This window comes from Pinus tabuliformis, chromosome 2_2 (assembly GCF_031772625.1).
Source record: "Pinus tabuliformis cultivar Carrire ecotype Pingquan chromosome 2_2, CPIR1, whole genome shotgun sequence".
NCBI classification, from domain to species: domain Eukaryota; kingdom Viridiplantae; phylum Streptophyta; class Pinopsida; order Pinales; family Pinaceae; genus Pinus; species Pinus tabuliformis.
The window spans coordinates 435,232,063-435,255,235 of NC_142300.1; the positions used below are offsets into that span (position 1 = coordinate 435,232,063).

The 23,173-nt window shown below is 43.4% G+C and overlaps 1 protein-coding gene across 2 annotated transcripts in view; it reads right to left on the reverse strand.

Annotated features, from left to right (window-relative positions):
- Positions 1-22,866, reverse strand: part of LOC149193130 (NAD(P)-binding Rossmann-fold superfamily protein) — a 229,516-nt gene extending 206,650 nt beyond the window's left edge. The window contains exons 1-2 of one of the 2 annotated variants that reach the window (XM_089404793.1): positions 22,713-22,866; positions 22,559-22,620 (exon numbers count right to left, since the gene is read on the reverse strand). In XM_089404793.1, coding sequence (XP_089260919.1) covers positions 22,559-22,620; positions 22,713-22,727 — 77 coding nt within the window. In that variant the 5' untranslated portion in view covers positions 22,728-22,866. The remainder of the gene's footprint in view (positions 1-22,558; positions 22,621-22,712) is intronic. The other variant, XM_089404792.1, reaches the window with a different exon arrangement.
- Between the last annotated feature and the right edge of the window lie 307 nt (positions 22,867-23,173).

The following is a 23,173-nucleotide window of genomic DNA, read 5'->3' on the forward strand; positions in this document are numbered from 1 at the left end:
CAGGAAGATATTAGAAGGGGCTTGAGGGTCATTTGGAAACACACACACAGAGATAGAGAGAAATCGATTTTCTAAAGTGAGAAGTTCTCAGGAGGAAAAATAGATTGAAGGAATCTCTCACAGTTGAGGGGCAGGGATAACAGCTTCCGGAGAGAGAGATTCTCAGCTGGAGATACATCAACAGAGAGAGGCAGTAAGTGATCCAAAAGCTTTCATGCAGAGGCTGACGCAGGGCTAGAAGGGCCACGCAGAACCAGCGCAGAGGAAGAGAGAGAAGTCTGAATTCTGTAGAGGAATTCAATTTTCAGAAGTTGGGCGCTGAGGTGTGAGACCAGGAGGCAAAAATTGAATTTCCTAGGCAGCAGAACGATCAGCCAGAGGAGTGACGCAACACCCAGAGAGCTTGACACTAGGTTGATGCAAAGGTAGCCAGAAAAGTTGGGGGGCAGTCATTTTGGGGCTGGATCAGCCAAGATTTCTCAGTGATTGTGTGAGGTGAACTCACAAAGCTTCTACCAATATTTCTCTCTGTAACTGAATAACCATGTGAGGTATTTAGTGATGTATTTAGAATTTGCTACTTCTTAATAATAATAAACCCTCAGAGTTGTTGCACCGGTTTTCCCACATTAGGTTTTTCCAGGGACTATTTGTCCAAAAATAACTGTGTCCTATGTGTTGCATTGTTCTTTCTTGCTCAGTATTTTGTTTCCACAAATATATTAATTAAGTGAAGGCTGCAGATGTATTTACTTCGAAATTTACCGTAGAAGACAATAAATAACTTGTATGATTTAATCAAGTAGGAGAAGTAACATCAGTTTGTTGTAGTAGGGATTCCAGTGTAGGAATTTTCACATGGTATCAGAGCTAGTGCAGGAGAAAAAAGAGGAGCAGAACCAAAAACCCCAGCGCTGAGCAGAAGGGGAAATCGAAAAGCTGCAAGAGGCAGCAAGTTGAAACCCCAGAGGGTTTGCGCAATTCTAGCTAGAGGATCAAAAATTCGAGTTAGTCTCTCTCTTCAACTGAGTTGACAGAGAGAGAAGAGCTTCTAGTTCGAATTTTTGCAGTGGCAGAGGGAGCAGAGCTGAGCCTTAGCGTGAGGAGCAGCTAGTGGACGCAGATTTTTTAGTAGGCAGCTTTGTCGGGTTGAAAAGACGTTAGAAGAAAGAAGCAACGAAGCATAGTGAGGGAATACTTCCTCAATGATTTCTTGCCGAGGAAATCGGCATTTCTCGATTGCTAAGTAGTAGAGGAGCAGTAGCTTAATAGCTCCATCAGGGAGTGCGTAAATCAACCTGGGAGCTACACAGTAGGGAGAAAGAGGGAGTTGTTCGACAATTTTTGGAGGAGATGGCAACCAGTGGCTTGAGGGATCAAGACAAGTTGGACAGGGCTTCCAACTTTTCGATGTGGAAGGCTAGGATGACCTTCCTGCTAGATGAGCATGCCCTCAAGATGTACGTTGATAATGTGGTGGTTGAACCTGCGGATGCAGATCCGTTGAAAAAGTACAAAGCTGAGATGGCTAAGGCAAAGAGGATGATCCTGGACAGAGTCAAGGATCACGTGGTGTGCCACGTTGCTAAAAAAGGGACCGCTAAGGAAATGTGGGATGCCTTGGCCACATTATATCAAGGAACTTCCGAGCAGCGGAAGATGTACTTAGAGCAGAAGCTAAGATCTGCTCAGATGCAGAAGGGGGAGCGAGTGGATCTGTTCCTTACAAAACTGAAGGAGACCTGTGATGAGCTGTCAGCTGCGGGACATACTCCTCAAGACTCGGAGTTAGTGAGATTGGCTCTAAACTCTGTCTCAGATGATTGGCAGATATTTGTCCAGAGTATCCTGGGCAGGGTAGCATTTCCAAATTAGGACGAGATGTGGGCAGCTCTAAAACAAGAAGAGCTGAGGAGAGACCTGCTCAAGGTAAACTTGACGGGAGTAGCAGCATCAGTGTCTCGAAGCCCAAAATGGAGGAAGAGGATAACGCAGCCCTTGCATCGAAGGGACAGCCAGGGCAACAGAGACGTAAGAAGGACGTCTCCAAGGTGAAGTGCTTCAAATGTGGCGAGATGGGCCACTATGCATCCCAGTGTCCTTTGAAGAAAAAGGGCAAGGATGAGAAGCATGATCCCAAGGTTGCAGCTGCAAAGATTGACGAGGAGGAGTTCGCCATGACAGCCGAGATACCTCCAGGAGGGAGGTGGGATGATATAGAGTTGTAGTCAGTGAGGACTGCAGATGGGCAGGATCCTTGAGGAGCCCACCTCTTGGATCATCACCTTGCTATGGGAGCCCATGATCAAGAGTAGCGGGATGGTGGAGTTTTCAATTGGTGCCATGGAGTGATGATTCGATAAATGCAGTGGCTAGGAGAGACAGAGACTAAGCAGCGCAGAACAGGGAGGCAGCAGTGTGAGGAGGCACAGTGCAGAGCTTCAGCAGCGCAGAACAGGGAGGCAGCAGTGCGAGGATGCACAGTGCAGAGCTTCAGCAGCGCAGTGGCTTCAGAGGTAGAATGGGACTAGCAGTAGTCAAGATTTCAGCACTGAGGAGTATCCACTGGATACTTGTTCAGTTTTGGTTGTTTTCAGTTGCTTCTCTTAGCAATTGAGTTACAGTGCGGATGCAGTGTTAGCAATGGCAATGCTAGCAGCATAGCAAATGCAACGTTTGAGAGGGAGTTGCAGTATATATGTAGCATTGACAGTGGCAGTGTCAAAGGCAGCAGTACAGTTGCAGCAGCAGCGCAGTGGTTAATGGACAGCATGTCAGGCATCAGCAGCGCAGAGACGATGCTTCAGAGTCAGAGCAGTATGCAGAGAGGCAGTGTATTGCTAGAGCACATTCCTCGCTAAGAGGGAGTGTTGATTTGGGGTAGCATCAAATGTGCTCTAAGCCTCAAATTTTGTAAGGAGGTTTGGGCACAGGTATTCCAAAGAACCCAGAAAGCGTTTTGGGAAATTCCACTCAGAAGTGATTTTATTAAAATAATTAATATTTTTAATGGAGTTCCTAAGTCTAAACTTAGGAAAATTAAAATATTAATGGGTATTAATCTAATCAGGGATGAAACTTCTAGAAAAAACCATGGATCAAGTCAAATCGATCTGAGCCTTTGATTATGTTTTAATCTAGGCTATTGGTTGTCCAACAAGAAGATATAAGAAGGGGCTTGAGGGTCATTTGGAAAACACATAGAGAGATAGAGAGAAATTGATTTTCTGAAGTGAGAAGTTCTTTAGGAGGAAAAATTGATTGAAAGAATCTCTTGCAATTGAGGGGCAAGGATAGTAGCTTCCGTAGAGAGAGAGATTCTCAGCTGGAGATACATCAGCAGAGAGAGGCAGTAAGTGATCTAGAAGCTTCTATGCAAAGGCTGACGTAGGGCCAAAAGGGCCATGCAGAACCAGCGCATAAGAATAGAGAGAAGTTTGAATTCTGCAGAGGAATTCGATTTTCAGAAGCCGAGAGTCGGGGTATCAAACCAGGAGGCAGAAATCAAATTTCCTAGGCAACATAATGATCATCCAAAGGAGTGACGCAGCACCGAGAGAGCTTGATGTTGGGCTGATGCAGACACTACGCAGAGGCAGCTAGAAAAGTCGGGGGCAGTCAGTTTAGGGCTGGATCAGCCAAGATTTCTCAGTGATTGTGTGAGGTAAACTCACAAAGGTTCTGCCAATATTTCTCTCTATGACTGAATAACACTATGAGGTATTTAGTGATGTATTCATAATTTGCTATTGCTTAATAATAATAAACCCTCATAGTTGCTGCACCGGTTTTCCCGCATTGGGTTTTTCCAGGGATTATTTGTCCAAAAATAATTGTGACTTATGTGTTGCATTGTTCTTTTTTGCTCAATATATTTTTTCTGCAAATATATTAATTAAGTGAAGGTTGCAGATGTCTTTACTTCGAAATTTACCGTAGAAGACATTAAATAACTTGTATGATTTAATCAAGTAAGAGAAGTAACATCAGTTTGCTGCAATACAGATTCCAGTGTAGGAATTTTCACATCTCATAGTTGGGCCCCTTGTACCTTGTGGGTGCTTTGTTAACTGCCCTTATCATATCTTGCCCGTGTTAGAAAATCAGAAAGGCAGAAAGATTTCCTTCTAGTTGATAATTACTTGTGATATCTTCGAATTCTTATTATTTTTCTTATGTTCTTGTTTATCTTAGTTCATTAAGTAATTACCAAAACCAAAACAAAAAGATCAAGGACACCAGATATAGGCACTCAGCTAGGGCTAAAACCCCTATATAGGGGAAAACCTAATCAAGAACTCTTCCTTCAGTAATTCAAACTGAGATGGAACAAAACCCTAGACCAATAGACCTTCTTCCTCCACCAAGTCAGCCTTCTAAGATGATATAGTAGTTTCTTATTATCCAACAACTTCAATCTAGTAATTTGACTTCCCTATTGCATAATTTTGACCCCCAACAGCAGAATTTCGGCCTCCCAGCTACTGCAAAATTTCGGCCCCCTTCCAGCAACTTCACGTGTGGGAAAGAGAGAAAATTTTGACCTTTTATGTTTGAGAAAGACCTTATTCGCTATACTTCTTCTCCTTCTTCCTTGAAATTCGCACATTTTCTAAGCCCAGAAACTGCAAATCGAACTTGTTGTGTGTGTGTGACAAATGAGGTCGAGTCACTGCCTTTATATAGAGATTATGCTGCCCATTTTTAGGCCGACTTGGTGGAGGAGGATTAGAAGACTAATTTTAATATAAAATAAATTTTTTGCTTGACAAATAATTCCCAATAAGGGTCCTTTACATTATGACATGGACAAGGACACTTGACACAAACCCTAGAAGTTTGCAATGGAGGCTTTGACCTAAAAATAATTGACCCAAGCATAAAACCCATGCTTTAATAAGCCAAATTTAATAATAAAATTTCATTTTCTTTCTTTTGACAAATACATTATATTGTTACTTAAATACATTTATGAAGACCAAACCTAGTTACATTCTTCAACACTCCCTCTTAACTAGGGAGGTATTCATAATTACAACTATATAGAGGTACATGGAAGATCTCCAAAATGAACTACAAAGAGTTCAGGCACACTCAGTGCCACAGACTAGATACCTGACCAAGGTTATCTATCTGAGTGGGACTAAGATGGACTAAAGCTTTCAGCCAGTCTAGGTACCATCAAGCTTACTAACTAACTATTGACCCAGGGAACTAGGTGTGTATCAAAGGTTAGAGCTCCAAGACCAATGCCACCCTCCCTCTTTGAGATCTAGACAGCAACACACAGACCGTCCAGATGTCCTCCCAAGCATCTGTCATTAGATGCTTCAACTCTCCATAATAAACTAGATATATCCATTTGTCCAAGCATGCTTCTCAAGTGTTCATCCTTCTTAAGGACAGATTTACCTATACAAACACAAACCCCAATTAATAATAAACTTTCAAATATATATACAGGTAAACACAAACCTTTAGGGTCCTCAATAATCCTGATCCTCCTTTCATCATCAAGTGATTCATATATAATTTGTTGGAAGCTTTCTTCTTCTTTCATTTCTTCCGCAACACCAAATACATCCTTAGATCTTCTCAAGTCTTCTGTTTGCAACTTCATATTCATAAATAGTACTTTTGCTTACTTCAAGGTATTTACTGTCATAATATGCCCTCCCTCTTAACTGGGGTGATACACCCTTTCTTTTTTTATTTTTGTAGCATCAGATGTGATCTAGCTTCGAGATTTTGCAGAGAGGCTAAGACACATGCATTCTCCAAGACCCAAAAATCGTTTGGGAAAATTCCACCTAGAGATGGTTTAATTAAAATAATTAATCATTTTTAATGTATTCCTAAGTCTAAACTTAGGAAATGTGATTAATTAAAGGGTATTAATTAAATCTAGTATGAATCTTCTAGATAAAGACGAGGATCAACTCCCAGTTAATCTTAGCCTTTGATTATGTTTTAATCTTGGTCGTTGGTGCTCCAACGAGAGATTATAAGAAGGAGCTTGATGGGCACTTGGAGAACACACCGAGATAGTGAGATCTAGAGATTTGAATCTTAATAGTAGAACTGAGTTTCCGGAAAGAGATCGAGTGATCTTCTTGCAGTGAGGGGCAGGGATAGTAGACCGGAGGGGATTTTTCCAGTCCCGGTGAGTGCAAGGCAGTGAAGGCATCGAGAGGCAGCACAGTGCTTCAAAGGGAGTCCGCATTTTTGCTGAGGAGCAGTCGAGATCCAGAGCCAGAAGTCAGGGTGTGAGTCCGGAAGGCTAGGGAGTCGAATTTCCAGTGGGAAGAAGATCAGAAGGAGAGGGTGACGCAATCGCTTGAGATGTGACGCAGTGACTACGTGAGACCACACAGAGACTGCGCAGAGATAGCATAGGGAAACTCATCCAAAGCTGGATCAGTGTCAGATCTCCAGTGATAGTGTGAGATATTTTCTCACTACATCTTTGCCAGTTTATTCTATGTATCGGATAGCCAGTTTGGGCATCCAATGATTTGTACTCAGATTACTACTGCATAATAATCAAACCCTCAGCTGCTGCACCGGTTTTCCCAAGTTGGGTTTTTCCGGGGATGTTTGTCCAAAAACAACAGTGGACTTGTGTGTGTGTTTATTTCTCTCTTGTGCAGTATTTTGTTTCCGCAGTATTTTATGTTGTGAAGGTTGCAGTAGATTTTATTTCGATGTTTATTGTGTAACATTGTAAATAACTTGATTCAAAAATTAAGTAGGAGAAATTTAATTAGTTATTGCAGTAGGGATTTGGGTTTCTGAACTTTCACATGGTATCAGAACACAGTTCATAAGCCGAAGAGATCAGAGCAGAAAGGGAGAAGGAAGTTTGAATTTCTGCATAGGTAGCAATTCGAAACCCCAAGGGCAGCATATTTCCTTGACCAGGAGGGTCAGTTTTTTGTGGAAATTTCACTTCTCTAAGTGAGTAGACAAAGAATAAAATTTTCCAAATCGAAGAGTACCAGAGGCAGAGGGAGTAGCAGCAGTTTCCTTACAGAGCAGATCTGCGGCTGAGACGCAGATCTTGCATCAATTTGCTAGTGCAAATAGCATTAGGAGGAAGGAAGAGCACACACTGAGTGAATTCTTTCCTCAGGGGACTTCTAGCCAAGAAGTTCGAATTTTTCCTAGCATAGTAGCAGTAGCTATGTGCAGGATTTCTCACTCCAAAAGGGAGTGCGAATAGTTGGGCAGCAACTACACAAAGGAGAAGAGGAGGAGTTCGACATTTTCAGAGAGATGGCATCAACAGGGTTGAGAGATCAAGATCGGTTGGACGGAGCCTCCAACTATGTGATTTGGAAGGCTAGAATTTCCTGCCTTCTAGATGAACATGATCTCAAGACTTATATCGATAGTGTGGTAGTTGTACCCACAGATGCAGATCCGCTTAAGAAGTACAAGAAGGAGATGGCGAAAGCTAAGAGGTTGATTCTCGATGGGGTTCGAGATCATGTGGTATCTCACATAGCTGGCAAAGATATTGCCCGACAGATGTGGGAAGCACTAGCTACGTTGTACAAAGGATCTTCCGAGCAATGGAAGATGTATCTTGAGGAGAAGTTGAGATGCACAAGGATGCAAAAAGGGGAGCATATAGACCCCTTCCTTACTAGGCTTCAAGATGTCCGGGACCAGCTGTCTTTAGTAGGGTCAGTGCCCCAGCCTACAGAGTTGGTGTGATTAGCTCTGAATAGTGTTTTCAAAGAATGGAAAGTTTTTGTCCAGAGTATCCTGGGCAGAGAAAAACTGCCAGAATGGGATCGTATGTGGGTTGATCTATAGCAAGAGGAGATGAGGTGAGATCTGGTGAAGAGCACCATTAGTGGTGCTAGCAGCAGCAGTGGGACGAAGCAAGTAAAGGAAGAGGAAGATGTGGCCCTCGCATCTAAGGGGCAACAGGAGCAGCACAGGAGGAAGAAGGACATTTCCAAGATCAAGTGCTTCAGGTGTGGTGAGCTTGGCCACTACAGCACTCAGTGTCCTCTCAGAAAGAAGGACAAAGAGGAGAAGCAGGATCAGCAAGCTGCATCCGCTGAGATCGACAAGTTGTCCTCCAGATTGGAGGAAGAGTTTTCCATGATCACCGAGTTACCTCCAAGGGTGAGGTGGGGTGATTTGGAGTTGTAGCCCCAGAGAGCTACAAGATGGGTATGATTCTTGAGGAGGTCCACCTCATGAATCAATACCTTGCTACGGGAGCCCAAGACATGCAGTAGCAGGATGGATCAGTGGCAGTTGGTGTAGTTAGGTGCCAGAGTGACAGATGCAGTAGCTAGTAGCGGTTAGAGACTGAGCAGCATAGAGCAGAGTTGGCAGTAGTGCAGTTGGCACAGAGCAGAGTCAGTAGCAATGCAAAGGCTTCAGTGACAGCACAGAGTCTAGCAGCAGTCAGGACTCAGGTGACAAATGCATCATACTGACCACAGTTGGTTTAGTATTTTGGATGCTTTTCCATTGCAGTTGTTGCAGTTGCAGTAGCAGCAGTTGGTGAAGGTTGCAATGCAGATGCAATGTTGGCACTAGGCAACAGTTTAGCAGAGTCAACAGCAACACGGATGCAGTAATCAAATTTGTGCAGTAGTTGATGGGCAGCAGAGCCAGACATCAGCAACGCAGCACGAGATGGTGCAGAGACAGAGTGATGCTTCAGTGGGTTGCAGCACTAGAGCACATTCCTCGCTAAGAGTGAGTGTTGATTTCTGCAGCATCGGATGTGCTCTAGACTCGAGATTTTGCAGAGAGGCCAAGACACGTGCATTCTCCAAGACCCAGAAATCGTTTGGGAAAATTCCACCTAGAGATGGTTTAATTAAAATAATTAATCATTTTTAATGCATTCCTAAGTCTAAACTTAGGAAATGTGATTAATTAAAGGGTATTAATTAAATTTGGTGTGAATCTTCTAGATAAAGACAAGGATCAACTCCCAGTTAATCTTAGCCTTTGATTATGTTTAAATCTTGGTCGTTGGTGCTCCAATAATAGATTATAAGAAGAAGCATGATGGGCACTTGGAGAACACACTAAGATAGTGAGATCTAGAGATCGAATTCTCAAGAGTAGTAGCGTTGAGTTGCCGGAGAGAGATCGAGTGATCTTCTTGCAGTGAGGGGCAGGGATAGTAGACCAGAGGGGATTTTTCCAGTCCCGGTGAGTGCAAGGCAGAGAAGGCATCGAGAGGTCCAAAGAGGCAACGCAGTGCCACGCAGAGGCAGCACAGTGCTTCAAAGGGAGTCCGCAATTTTGCTGAGGAGCAGTCAAGATCCAGAGCCAGAAGTCGGGGTGTGAGTCTAGAAAGCCAAGGAGTCGAGTTTCCAATGGGCAGAAGATCACAAGGAGAGGGTGACACAGTCCCTTGAGCTATGACTGTGTGAGCCCATGAAGAGATAGTGTAGGGCAACTCATCCAGAGCCCGGATCAATGTCGGATCTCCAGTGACAGTGTGAGATGTTTTCTCACTACTTCTTTTCCAGTTTATTCTCTGTATCGGATAGCCAGTTTGGGCATCCAATGATTTGTACTCAGATTACTACTGCATAATAATCAAACGCTCACCTACTACACTGGTTTTCCCAAGTTGGGTTTTTCCGAGGATGTTTGTCCAAAAACAACGATGTACTTGTGTGTGTGTTTATTTCTCTCTTGTGCAGTATTTTGTTTCCACAATATTTTATGTTGTGAAGGTTGCAGTAGATTTTATTTCGATGTTTATTGTGTAACACTGTAAATAACTTGATTCAAAAATTAACAAGTAGGAGAAATTTAATCAGTTGTTGCAGTAGGGATTTGGGTTTCCAAACTTTCACATTCTTCTATCCTGGCTCCCTCTCAACTTAGGGAGATCAACTGCTTCCTTCTTTTATGGCTCCATCCCTTCTTACGGCATCAAGGTTATCTTGATCTTCATTATTTATATAACTTCCTTCATCATGCTTATTAACATCATCCGAGCATTTTCATTATCTAGAAGATTATGTACCTGCAAGACTTTAATAGCAAGTACAACCAAATACGAATATATATGAGCATGAAGTCAGTATAATGGAACTATCAAAACATTCAAACTTTTAACATCAAATACTTGAACCTAGTTACGAGATGTATCAACTTCTTACTAGGGTTTTGTCATAAACCCTAGACTTTATCAAGATATCAGTCTCATTATATCTAGGGCCTCAATATTACTTTCAAAGATATATGACAGCCTCTTTTATGATATATTGCAAACACTAGAATCCATCTTCGAGACATGAAGCCTTAGATATCAGTTCTACAATGCATCTCAGGGATCAACTGTTCATTTGGGGTAGCATCGGATGTGCTCTAAGCCTCAAATTTTGCAGGGAGGCTTGGGCACATGTATTCCAAAGAACCCAAAAAGTGTTTTGGGAAATTCCACCCAGAAGTGATTTTATTAAAATAATTAATATTTTTAATGGGGTTCCTAAGTCTAAACTTAGGAAAAATAAAATATTAATGGGTATTAATCTAATCATGGGTGAAACTTCTAGAAAAAGACACAGATCAAGCCAAAACGATCTGAGCCTTTGATTAAGATTTAATCTAGGTCGTTGGTTGTCCAACAGGAAGATATAAGAAGGGGCTTGAGGGTCATTTGGAAGACACATAGAGAGATCAAGAAATCGATTTTCTGAAGTGAGAAGTTCTCAGGAGGAAAAATCGATTGAGGAGATATTTTGCAGTTGAGGAGCAGGGATAGCAGCTTCCGGAGAGAGAGATTCTCAGCTGGAGAATCATCAATAGAGAGAGGCAAAGAGTGATCCAGTAGACTTGACGCAAAAGCTGACGTAGGGATAGAAGGGCCACGCAAAATCAGCACAGAGGGAGAGAGAGAGTCGAAAATCAGAGCAGAGAGTCAGTTTCAGCAGCCAGAAGTCGAGGTGTGAGATTGGGAGGCTGAGAGCAGTGACTCTAGGCTATTGATCGATTCCCCAGTTGGGTGACGTTGTACCTTAGCTCTAATACCATGTTAGAAAATCAGAAAGGTAGAAACATTTTCTTCCTTCTTCACCTTAGCTCTGATACCATGTTAGAAAATCAGAAAGGTAGAAACATTTTCTTCTAGTTGATAATTACTTGTGAAATCTTTGAATTCTTATTATTTTTCTTATGTATCTTTTTATCTTAGTTCCTCAAGCAATTACCAAAACCAAAACACAAAGATCAGGGACACCAGATATAGGCACTCAACCAGGGTTAAAACCCCTATATATGGGAAAACCCAGTTAAGAACTCCTCCTTCAGTAATTCAAATTGAGATGGAACAAAACCCTAGACCAATAGACCTTCCTCCTCCACCAAGTCAGCCTTCTAAGATGATATACTAGTTTATTCTTATACAACAACTTCAATCCAGTAATTTGACTTACCAATTGCAGAATTTTGACCCCCAACAACAAAATTTCAGCCTCCCAGTTACTACAGAATTTCAGCCCCCTTCCAACAGCTTCACACGTGTGGGAAACAAAGAGAAATTTTTGACCTTTTATGCTTGAGAGAGACCTTCTTCTTATTTTCTATCATTCTTCTCCTTCTTCCTTGAATTCGGCACTTTTTCTAAGCCCGGAAACTACAGATCAAACTAGTTGTGTGCGTGTGTGACAAATGAGGTTGAGTTGTTGCCTTTATATAGTGATTCTGTTGCCCAGTTTTAAGCCGACTTGTCTAGTTTTGAGGCCGACTTGGTGGAGGAGGCTTAGAAGACTAATTTTAATATACAATAAATTTCTTTCTTGACAAATAATTCCCATGAAGGGTACTTTACATTATGACATGGACAAGGACACTTGACACAAACCCTAGAAGCCTACAATGGAGGCTTTGACCTAAAAATAATTGACCCAAGCATGAAACCCATGCTTTAATAAGTCAAATTTAATAATAAAATTTCATTTTCTTTCTTTTGACAAATACATTATATTGTTACTTAAATACATTTATGAAGACCAAACCTAGTTATATTCTTCAACAGCCAGTAAGGAGAGCGAACAACGTTAAATAGGATACCACATGCATAGATGTAATATTCCTAATTAGCCATGGCTAATTGGAATATTCGATTTTGTTCAATTTTTTCCTTCTATAGTTATTTGTAAATAAAAAGAGTGAGGAAGGGGGGGACATAACTCACTTTTAGAATAAAAAGTCACTTCCTAGTAGCACAACGTTGTGACTTAAAGGGGGAGCCAAGGGGGCCAAAGGGGGACGCAGAAATGGAGCCCACGCAGACACATGGAGGGACTGCGCAGGAGGGAAGAAACACGTGGCAAGAGAGGAATCACGCAGGAGGAGGTGAGCCTTGGGATTGAAAGAAGCAAAGGCTATAAAGGAGAGAGGAGCCCCCTCATTTTGATCATTCTGTTATGAGCATTTGTGATAGTCATTTTGACTTAGAGCACGCTGGCTGTTTAGATAGTTTGCAACACTGTTTAGTGCATTGAGTGTCTCCGTTCGGAGATCTAACCCTTAGCCCCGGGGGACTTTGAGTGCCTGCTCGGGCAAGGTATTTCCATTGGCATTCCAGCAGTAGTTTCATCAGCATTTCCGCAGCAGTTTCATCAACGTTTTGGAGGAATGCAAAGCACTGGGAGGAGGACGCAGTTCTTTCTGGCAGGAGTCTGGGTTGAGGGTTTGCAGGAGGAATTGCGCTGAGAGGTAGAGCAGGGGTTCAGCCCTTGCATATTGGAGAGTTTTGGCAGGGGTTTCAGGCAGGTTTCTGGATTGTTTCATTCAGTGGCAGCACAGAGCATTGAGGGACTGCGCAAAACCCCAAGGGGGTGATTTTCGGGGGTCGGCCATTTCAGAAAAGCTTTCTAGGCTTTTCTGGGTTTCTTGAGTAGAGTCCGATTCCAGAGTTTCAGCCTTTTCTGAGGAGGGGATCAGCCCCAAATCCTCATTTGATTTCTAGCAGCAGCAACAGCATAGCAGCTTGGAAGCAATTCAGAGAGGGGCCATTCCTTTGCTACTCTGAGTGTATTTCTTCACTTGCCTTGTGCAAGTCGAGGTGCCATCTTCCTGATCACCTCCTGTACTCATTCTATTACTCAGTATAATAAAATGGCTTAGCATTCTCTCTGCATTTCTTGAGTATCTGCTTATGGTTTTATTGTTATACGTTGCATCATTGTTATTTGTATCTCTTTGAGCATTCTCGGCTATTATACCACTTGTGTGTTTCTCTTATACTCTTAGACAGAGTCTGGAAAGGGCCAGGTAGCCTCCGGATCTCGTCCTCTTTTCAAAGGCGACATATCTGGTAAATGCCCTCCCAGTCCATCTCTGGTTGGAGTTTGCTTGTGTTTGAGGTATATTCCTGATAAGGGATATTACAGTGGTATCAGAGCATAGATCTAGCTCAGCCTGTGGAGCTAGCAATCTATGACACCGGGGGAAAAACCCTACATCTGTTACAGAGGTCGGAGATACAGAGACACTGGGCGTAGGTTGGAGAACACTTACAGAGAGGGAGACTGTGTTCCGGTGGTGGACGCAGAACAGAAGGAGCTTGTGGTGGACGCAGAGAAGGAGGCTCCAATGGCAGATGATGACGGGAAGAGATTTGCAGATATGCTCCTCAAATTAGTGCAGGATCTGTCGAGGCAAATTGAGGTCATGGGGCAGAGATTTGCGGCAGTAGAGGCCAGACAGTGTGAGAGCCCACGAGTTTTCCAGGTTGGTGAGGGATCAGGCGCATCCCACCATTTGCCAGAGCAGCGTGATACTGCGCAGCAGGTGGCCTCACATGCCCCTACACGCTCTACCATGCCCACTTTCTTGGGAGCAGACACGGGGGCCATAGCCCAGCAGGAGGCAGAGCCCGGACATATGGGCGATTATTTTGCAGAGTACCAGGCCTATGGGCAGGAGTTCAGGGAAGCCCTCTCATTCAAAGATTTTGTTTAGCTCCAGCGGGATAGCAGACCCCGCGACCATCACAGAGGGTACCGACATTACCATGATGGTGACACCCACCGTGCAGTGAGTAGATTCCACTTGCCTACGTTTGATGGTTCATCAAAAAGTTCGGCAAAATCTTGGGTGGAGAAGCTGGACATTTATTTCCAGCTTAACCAGATGTGGGAGACAGAGGCCATCAAGGTGGCAACATTGCATCTGGATGGTGAGGCCCAGGATTGGTGGCTTCATGGGATGGTTACAATCGGGCACTCTACAGTGACGACATATGTTGAGTTTACTAGGAGATTGATGGAGCGATTTGATCAGAGAGATCCAAAGCAGCATTTTGTTGAGCTGACGAAGCTCAAACAGACAGGGAGCCTAGAGACCTACATTGCAGATTTCTTGAGGGTCTTCGTGATGGTGCCAGACCTATCCACGACACGGAGGGTCTATATGTATGTTGAGGGGTTAGCAGAGCCACTTCGGGGTCTAGTCCGATCCACTAGGCCAGCCACACTCCAGGACGCTATCAGCAGGACCCAGGATTTACAGGATGTCTTACCCAGGACCCGGACACCTTACCCCCAGAGACAGACTTTCCAGTCTAAGGGGAAGGATGTGAGGATTCCACCTCCAAAGGGGAATCCAGGACGAGTACAGATTGACGACGATGTCAGGAGGGAGCTGAAGAAGAAGCAGTTGTGCTTCACATGTCAGGAGCCATGGGCACCAGGACATAGATGTGTTGCTGGCAAGGCACATTTTATTGAGGTCTTCTCCGAGAGCAGTGGAGAAGAGGATGACGAGGATGATGTGGAGGCAGGAGATAGCCATGCCGTACAAGGACCTTTGCCACCTCCACCGCCAGCAGCAGGTGGTGCATCTTTTGCACCCATCGGAGGGGCCCTTGCAACCTTGCGAGGAGTTCCCAAGTATTTGACGCTACGCGTACGAGGGACAGTACGTGGCCAGCGAGTATCAGTTTTGGTTGACAATGGGGCGACCCACAACTTCATCGATGCACAGATGGTTGAGCGGAGAGGTATACAGACAGAGAGCTTCGATGGGTTTTCAGTCTTGGTCCTAGGAGATCAAACCATGACATGTGCTCGTTATGTTCCAGAGCTTTCAGTGACAATGGGCACCTACACATTGACTGACCACTTTTTTGTGGTCGATATTCCAGACACCAACATGATACTGGGTGTTCAGTGGCTTATCACTCTAGGGAAGGTCACGACGGATTGGAAGACCCTAGAGATGGAGTGGGATGATGAGAAGATAGGGAGGCATGAGAAGATACGGGGACAGCACACATATCTGCCTCAGACTGTTTCGGCTCATCGGATGGAGGCAGTCTTCCGGAAGGGAGACATAGAGTGGGCAGTGGAGCTGTGTGCATTAGAGGCAGGGACTACAGGGCAGATGGTACATCCAGAGATACAGTCCATCCTTGATCGGTATGCCATAGTGTTTGGGGAGATTCCACCAGGACAGCCACCAGATCGGGGGTTTGAGCACACCATCGAGCTTGAGCAAGGCATACAGGCAGTGATTACCACCCCCTATAGGCACCCCAAGGCCTATCGGGATGAGATTGAGCGGGCTATCCAGGAGTTGCTGGCTCTTGGGCACATTCGACCGAGCACGAGTCCTTTTGCTTCTTCCGTGGTGTTGGTGAAGAAGAAGGACGGTACATTGAGGATGTGCATTGACTACAGGGCCCTGAACAAGAAGACCCTGAAGAACAGGTACCCCATACCCAGGATCGATGAGTTGATGGACGAGTTGAGAGGAGCACGGTTCTTCTCAAAGATTGATTTGAGATCTGGGTACCATCAGATTCGCGTGAGGGAACAGGACATTCCCAAGACCGCTTTCAAGTGTCACTATGGGCACTTTGAGTTCTCGGTGATGCCTTTTGGGCTAACCAACGCCCTCGCTACATTTCAGTCCTGCATGAATCACATCTTCCGTAGTCACTTGAGGAAGTTTGTGTTGGTATTCTTTGATGATATTCTCATCTACAGCAGGACTTGGGAGGAGCATCTCCAACACAATGAGACAGTATTGCGTATATTATAGGAGTAGCAGTTCTATGCCAAACTCTCCAAGTGTGAGTTTGGGTTGACGGAGATGTTGTATTTGGAACACATCATAGGGGTGGACAGAGTGAGAGTCCACGAGGAGAAGATCAGGGCCATCAGAGAATGGCTGAAGCCGAGAAACGTGACGGAACTTCGAGGATTCATTGGCATTTGTACTTACTACCGGAAGTTCGTCAAAGGTTTCTCACAGCTTGTTGCACCCCTGACAGATTTGACGAGGAAGGGGGCATTCAGTTGGTCGGATACCGCGCAACGAGCCTTTGATAGGCTCAAGGAGGTTATGAGCAGCGGCCCAGTGCTTGCATTGCCAGATTTTATGCAGCCATCTGTTTTGGAGTGTGAAGCGTCAGGAGAGGGGATCGGCGCAGTGTTGATGCAGGGAGGTCACCCTATAGCCTTTGAGAGCTAGAAGCTCCTACCGCACGAGAGGTTGTATTCTATATACGACAAGGAGATGCTGGCCATCATGCATGCATTGGCTAAGTACCGGCAGTATTTGGTGGGTAACAGATTCAGGGTGAGGACTGATCACAACAGCCTCAAGTTCTTCTTGGAGCAGAAGCAGCTACAGGAGAGGCAGCAGAAGTGGATCAGTAAGATCCAAGCATATGACTTTGACATTGAGTGTGTCAAGGGTAAGAACAACGTGGTAGCAGATGCCCTTTCACGTAGACCAGCCACGTTGTCTCTTATGAGCTTGGATACAGACTGGAGGGCTCGACTCTTAGTAGAGTACTCCAAGGACAGGTTTGCATGTGAGGTGCTGGATGGGCAGGTGGTAGATCACAGATACAGGGTGGTCGATGAGATCATCTATTATAGGGACCGGATCTTCTTGACTGAGGGGTCTCAACTCAGGAAGAAGATACTCCAGGCATCACACGATTCACCATTGGCAGGACATCAGGGGTTTACCAAAACCAACAGGGCCATTAGAGAGAGGTTCTCATGGAAGGGCCTCAAGGAGGACGTACTCCAGTACATCCGAGAGTGCGATGTTTGCCAGAGGAACAAGGGAGAGATGAGCCATCCCGCGGGTTTATTGCAGCCTCTTCCCATTCCAGAGGGGAAATGGGAAAGTATTTCGATGGACTTCATCACAGGATTGCCTGTGGTACAGGGCAAGGATTGTATCTTTGTCGTCGTTAATCGACTGACGAAGTACGCACATTTTTTTCCATATCCGCACACTATACAACAGCAGAGGTGGCCGAGTTATTCTTCCGAGAGATCTTTAGGCTACATGGTCTTCCTAAGACCATCGTCAGTGATAGGGACAGCCGTTTCATGGGCGGGTTTTGGCAGGAGCTTTTCTAGTTGGTGGGGACGGAGTTGACACCGAGTACCAGTTATCACCCACAGACGGATGGACAGACAGAGATAGTTAACAAGTGGCTGGAGGGCTACTTGTGTAACTATGTCAGTGGGTAGCAGCGAGCATGGCTAAAGTGGCTACATCTGGGGGAGTACTGCTACAATACTTCACATCACATGTCCATTGGTATGTCACCATTCTATGCCTTATATGGCTATCACCCTTTATCTTTTGTTGACATGATGTTTGGTGATAGCAGGGCTCCTAGAGCCAAGATTTGGATCCAAGAGAGTCAGGATATCCTCTGAGCTCTCAAGGATAACATGGCTACAGCACAGAACTAGCAGAAGCTGTATGCCGACAGGGGTCGAGTGGAGAGACTGTTCGAGGTAGGGGACATGGTCTACCTACGATTACAGCCATACCGACAGTCGTCACTGAAGCAGAAGGGGGCTGAGAAGCTCAAGTCCCGCTTTTATGGGCCATACAGGGTGATACGCAGGAATGGACAGGTTGCATATGAGTTGGAGTTGCCCCAAGGCAGCAAGATTCATAACGTTTTTCATGTATCATGCCTGAAAAAGGCATTGGGGCAGTAGGTGACAGTGACGGATGAGCTACCACCCATGGATGATGAGGGGCATTTGGTATTGCAGCCGGAGGCTATCATTGATACCAAGGAGAGGCAGCTGCGAAGTAGGACGGTCCGGGAATTCTTGGTGAGGTGGAAAAATTTGCCAGATGAGGATGCCACTTGGGAGAGTGAGAAGATCTTGCAGCATCCATCACTTCAGTTGCTTGAGGACAAGCAACATTTTGCCAGGGGAGACTGTAATATTCCTAATTAGCCATGGCTAATTGGAATATTCGATTTTGTTCAATTTTTGTCTTCTATAGTTATTTGTAAATAAAAAAAGTGAGGAAGGGGGGACATAACTCACTTTTAGAATAAAAAGTCACTTCCTAGTAGCACAACATTGTGACTTAAAGGGGGAGCCAAGGGGGCCAAAGGGGGATGCAGAAATGGAGCCCACGCAGACACATGGAGGGACTGCGCAGGAGGGAAGAAACATGTGGCAAGAGAGGAATCACGCAGGAGGAGGTGAGCCTTGGGATTGAGAGAGGCAAAGGCTATAAAGGAGAGAGGAGCCCCCTCATTTTGATCATTCTGTTATGAGCATTTGTGATAGTCATTTCGACTTAGAGCATGCTGGTTGTTTAGCTAGTCTGCAACACTGTTTAGTGCATTGAGTGTCTCCGTTCGAAGATCTCACCCTTAGCCCCGGGGGACTTCGAGTGCCTGCTCGGGCAAGGTATTTCCATTGGCATTCCAGCAGTAGTTTCATCAGCATTTCAGTAGCAGTTTCATCAGCGTTTTGGAGGACTGCGCAGCGCTGAGAGGAGGATGCAGTTCTTTCTAGCAGGAGTCTGGGTTAAGGGTTTGCAGGAGGAATTGTGCTGAGAGGTAGAGCAGGGGTTCAGCCCTTGCATATTGGAGAGTTTTGGCAGGGGTTTCAAGCAATTTTCTGAAGTGTTTCATTCAGTGGCAGCGCAGAGCATTGAGGGACTGCGCAGAACCCCAAGGGGGTGATTTTCGGGGGTCGGCCATTTCAAAAAAGCTTTTTGGGCTTTTCTGGGTTTCTTGAGTAGAGTCCGATTCCAAAGTTTCAGCCTTTTCTGAGGAGGGGAGCAGCCCCAAATCCTCATTTGATTTCTAGTAGCAGCAACAGCACAACAGTTCTCCAGCAGCTTGGATGCAATTCAGAGAGGGGCCATTCCTTTGCTATTCTGAGTGTATTTCTTCACTTGCCTTGTGCAAGTCGAGGTGCCATCTTCCTGATCACCTCCTGTACCCATTCTATTACTCAGTATGATAAAATGGCTTAGCATTCTCTCTGCATTTCTTGAGTATCTGTTTATGGTTTTATTGTTATACGTTGCATCATTGTTATTTGTATCTCTATGAACATTCTCGGCTATTATACCACTTGTGTGTTTCTCTTATACTCTTAGACAGAGTCTGGAAAGGGCCAGGTAGCCTCCAGATCTCGTCCTCTTTTCAGAGGTGACATATCTGGTAAAAGCCCTCCCAGTCCATCTCTGGTTGGAGTTTGCTTGTGTTTGAGGTATATTCCTCATAAGGGTTATTACAATAGATGTACCTAGCCACTCTAGAATCAACTTCTTCTCTTTCTTTCACATTCACCAATTTAGCAATTATGTTATCTTGAACTGAAGGGGATACCCCTCTGGTATTTTTTATGGTGGTAGTTCTTGTTGTCGAGTGGCTTGCCTCTTCCTTGCTTCAACCACAATCCTTGGCTCAATGTTTGGTGGAGTTTGAGGAGTAGCTTGAGTAAGCTCTTCATGCCTTCTTTTAATTCCATCCACCTCATCTTGCTCTCTTTGATATGCCCTCCTCGCCAATGGGTCTATTGTTTTTGTGCAACTTGCAATCCTCTATCCTCCTCCATACAAAAGATGTGCCTTCACTCTTGGGTAGGAGCCCTTGTACGAATTACTGTAAAGATTACATCGCCATTCCCATGAGCCACCACCCCCACACCTTTGAAGCTTCTGAACATGCCTCCAAAGAGAATAATATTCAGCCCTCAGGTTAGACTTGGGGGTTGAACTTGCACCTTGGTTGGAAGCCATTGCTGCAAAAAAAAAAAAAAAAAACAAATCTGTAAAGAAAAAACGTTTTTCACATTTTTGGAAGCATAAACCCTAAAAAAATAGAAGAAATAGTGGGAAAAAAACTAAGAAAATGAATGCTTCTTACCCAAATTATTTTTTGTAGTTGAAGCTACCCCAAAATGCCACAAAAGACGAGAAATATGGTTGTAGTTGAGCCAAAAACCAAGAATGTCATAGCCGGAAACTCCCCACTCTAAATTTGCTTGTGAAATCTCTTTCTCTTGCTGCTGAAATCTCCTTTGCTCACTGTTGAAAACGCCCTAGCTGAAACCACTGCTCTCTTCCTCTTTTCTCCTTGCTAAAATCGTCCATCTCCAAGTGAAACGACTTGCTCAATTCGTGTGATGAGGGAATGAGGCGAGAGTCTTTTTATAACTTGCGAAAGCCATCTAGAAGCATCCAAAAAATATTTTATTTGCTAAACAAAATAAAATAAACCACTTAAACATTGAAACGTGGTCGTATGACCTGGAAACGCGTTTCAGAGCGTATTAGGCCACGTTTCACCCATGTGAAACGTGGCAATACGGCCTGAAACACGTTTCCAGGCCGTACCAAACGCATTTCAGTGTTTCGTACCATTTTTTCCCAAAAATGAGCTCTAGCTCAGCGTTCCTTGCAACATAGCTTTTACGTCATATATAATATAAAAATACAAAAAAATATAAAAGATAAACTGTCAAAAAGTATTTATTCATTGTCTAGTGCAAAGTTAATGCGTTTTTTCATTTTCTAGGCAACTTTGTCCAACGATTTACAGTAAATTGTTGATTCTAACCCTAATTGGGAAAAGTAGCCTCACATATTTGTGCTTAAATTCTTTATCTAACATATTGTGGGCTGATTCAAGGTTTTACTAATACTGGAAATTAAATTCAGCGAAAAAAATCAAATTCTATGAAACCCTAAAGCTAGCATTTACCTCAAAAAGGTGCATTATAAATATAAACTACCCAAGCTCATACTTCATTGTTGGATTATTATTCAAAATGATCTAACACATTCTAATGGTGAAATTTATTTCCTAAGTGGTTTACATTGCTTATATTTTAATTTGGAGAAATTTGGGTGAAACCCTAGGGGGATTCACACCCTTTTGTACAAATTTGTGCTAATTTCATATTTATTGATTATTTAAACTTGTATCTTATCATTGCTAGGTTGTTTTGACATGTATATTTCATTTCCCTAGTCAAGGAATCCAAGATCCAACATTAAAAGTGCTTTCAAGCACTCTTGGGTAGCTTATCCTTCATCCAAAATCTGCATTTTCTATGGTTTTTTTGTCATAAATCAATGCTAAAAGTTTGGGCAGCAGCAAGCTTGTCCAATTTTGCAGCACATAATCAAAATGTGATCTTAAAATATCATTTGTCATTGATTTGTGCAATAACATCTCAGTCTTGTACAGTAAAAAGTATATTTTCTCTAGCCTAAAGAGTGAAATCGTGGTGCTGATTTATATTTCTGCTATAGCATATCATATAACAAATTTCACTTAGCTTCTAACCCTCATTAGTAAGTGGTGATTGATTCCCTAACTCTTCATTGAATAATCTTAAGGTATTTTATCACTTAATTGGCACTGGTCTATATAACTTGTATTGAGATGTTTGTTGGTGAAGTGAATTGTTTAATACTTACAAGGATATAATTTACAAGTCTGTGCCACAGTTTGGGATAACGCCTGTGGCTTCAAAGAGCTAACCTAAAGTAAGCTTTGTTCCCATCTTCCCATTATCTCCTATTTTCCACTAGTCCTCTCTAGATAATTTGGGAAAACCCCCTCTGTTCATTGAAGACTATACCAGACTAATAGCTCTATTATTGATGGGTTTGTCAAGAAGGGGATGGAACTCAGATTTGCATTAACAAATGCCCAATAGTTAATCACCTCACTTCAGTGAAATCAAGTCATATAGCTATCACACACTCCTATTGCAGGTGAAAGATGTAATCGCGGGTAAATTGGGTATAGACATCTCGAACCAGACTATGCCTTCCTCAAGATTTTATGTTGCATTAGACATGTCCTCTTCTAAGAGATAAAACAGCTTTATGAGACAGCTGTGTCAATGACAAAGATACCACTAATTGAGTTCCAATCAGAATGGAGTTTATCCAGTTGAAAGCCAATTCCCCAAGCTTGCGTGTTAAAAGCATTACTTTTAATTATAAAAAGTTCCTTAGCAACCCAAAAAGGGGTTGCTAATAAAGCAGGGTGTTAATCACCAAGGTTCAAATACCCAGAGACACGTTTCAGGTCTCTGCAAACAAGTTTGTGGGGAAATTTGGCAGATTAGATAATGTAATGTGATTACTATAATGCATTTTAATTGGAATTTACCATTACATAACGGCCTATGGAAAGTGGGTCGTCGGGATTCCATATATGAGTTTTACACTTGTAAGAACATTGTAACACAGAAACAAGAATTTTTAACATATAAGCTAACAAGGTTGAGATCGTATTTACTGGAATCCAGATCGGGTGAACTTCATGAAGCCATAGACAGAGAAGGCTGCAGCTCTGTAGGCCTGCAGAGATACAAAAAGATGTTATAAATATGATATGGGAACTCAAATTGTAAGAAGCAGCATGTGAAGAAGCATGGAGAGAGGAACAGGACCTTTACAATGAACATTTTTGTAATTGCGATTATTTTAGTCAGATGGCTTGTCCGTTTGATACTGAAAAACTATATGTAGACTTCAACGACGAAACTTGTGGCCAGAAAATTGTGCTATTTTCCATATTAGACGTGGCGTATCTAGCAGCCACTTCATTCTATAGAAGAATTTTTCGGGTTTTTTATTTTTGCTTTCAGATGGGGAGTTCGAATTTGCGTTGACACGAATGAGTAGCTTTACCTATCCTCCCCTTCCAAGCTGCTCATATTTACAACCTTCATAAAAGCTTCGGAAAGTAAATTAATGGGCGATTTCGCAATTTAAATTTTGCTAACAGAACAAATATTATTTTGAAAACTTCGAAATTTCCAGGATAAAGTCATTGGTCGAAAATATAATTATTTATTTTATGCGAAACTCAGTATTTACTGTTATATTAATTAATTATACTTATAATTCC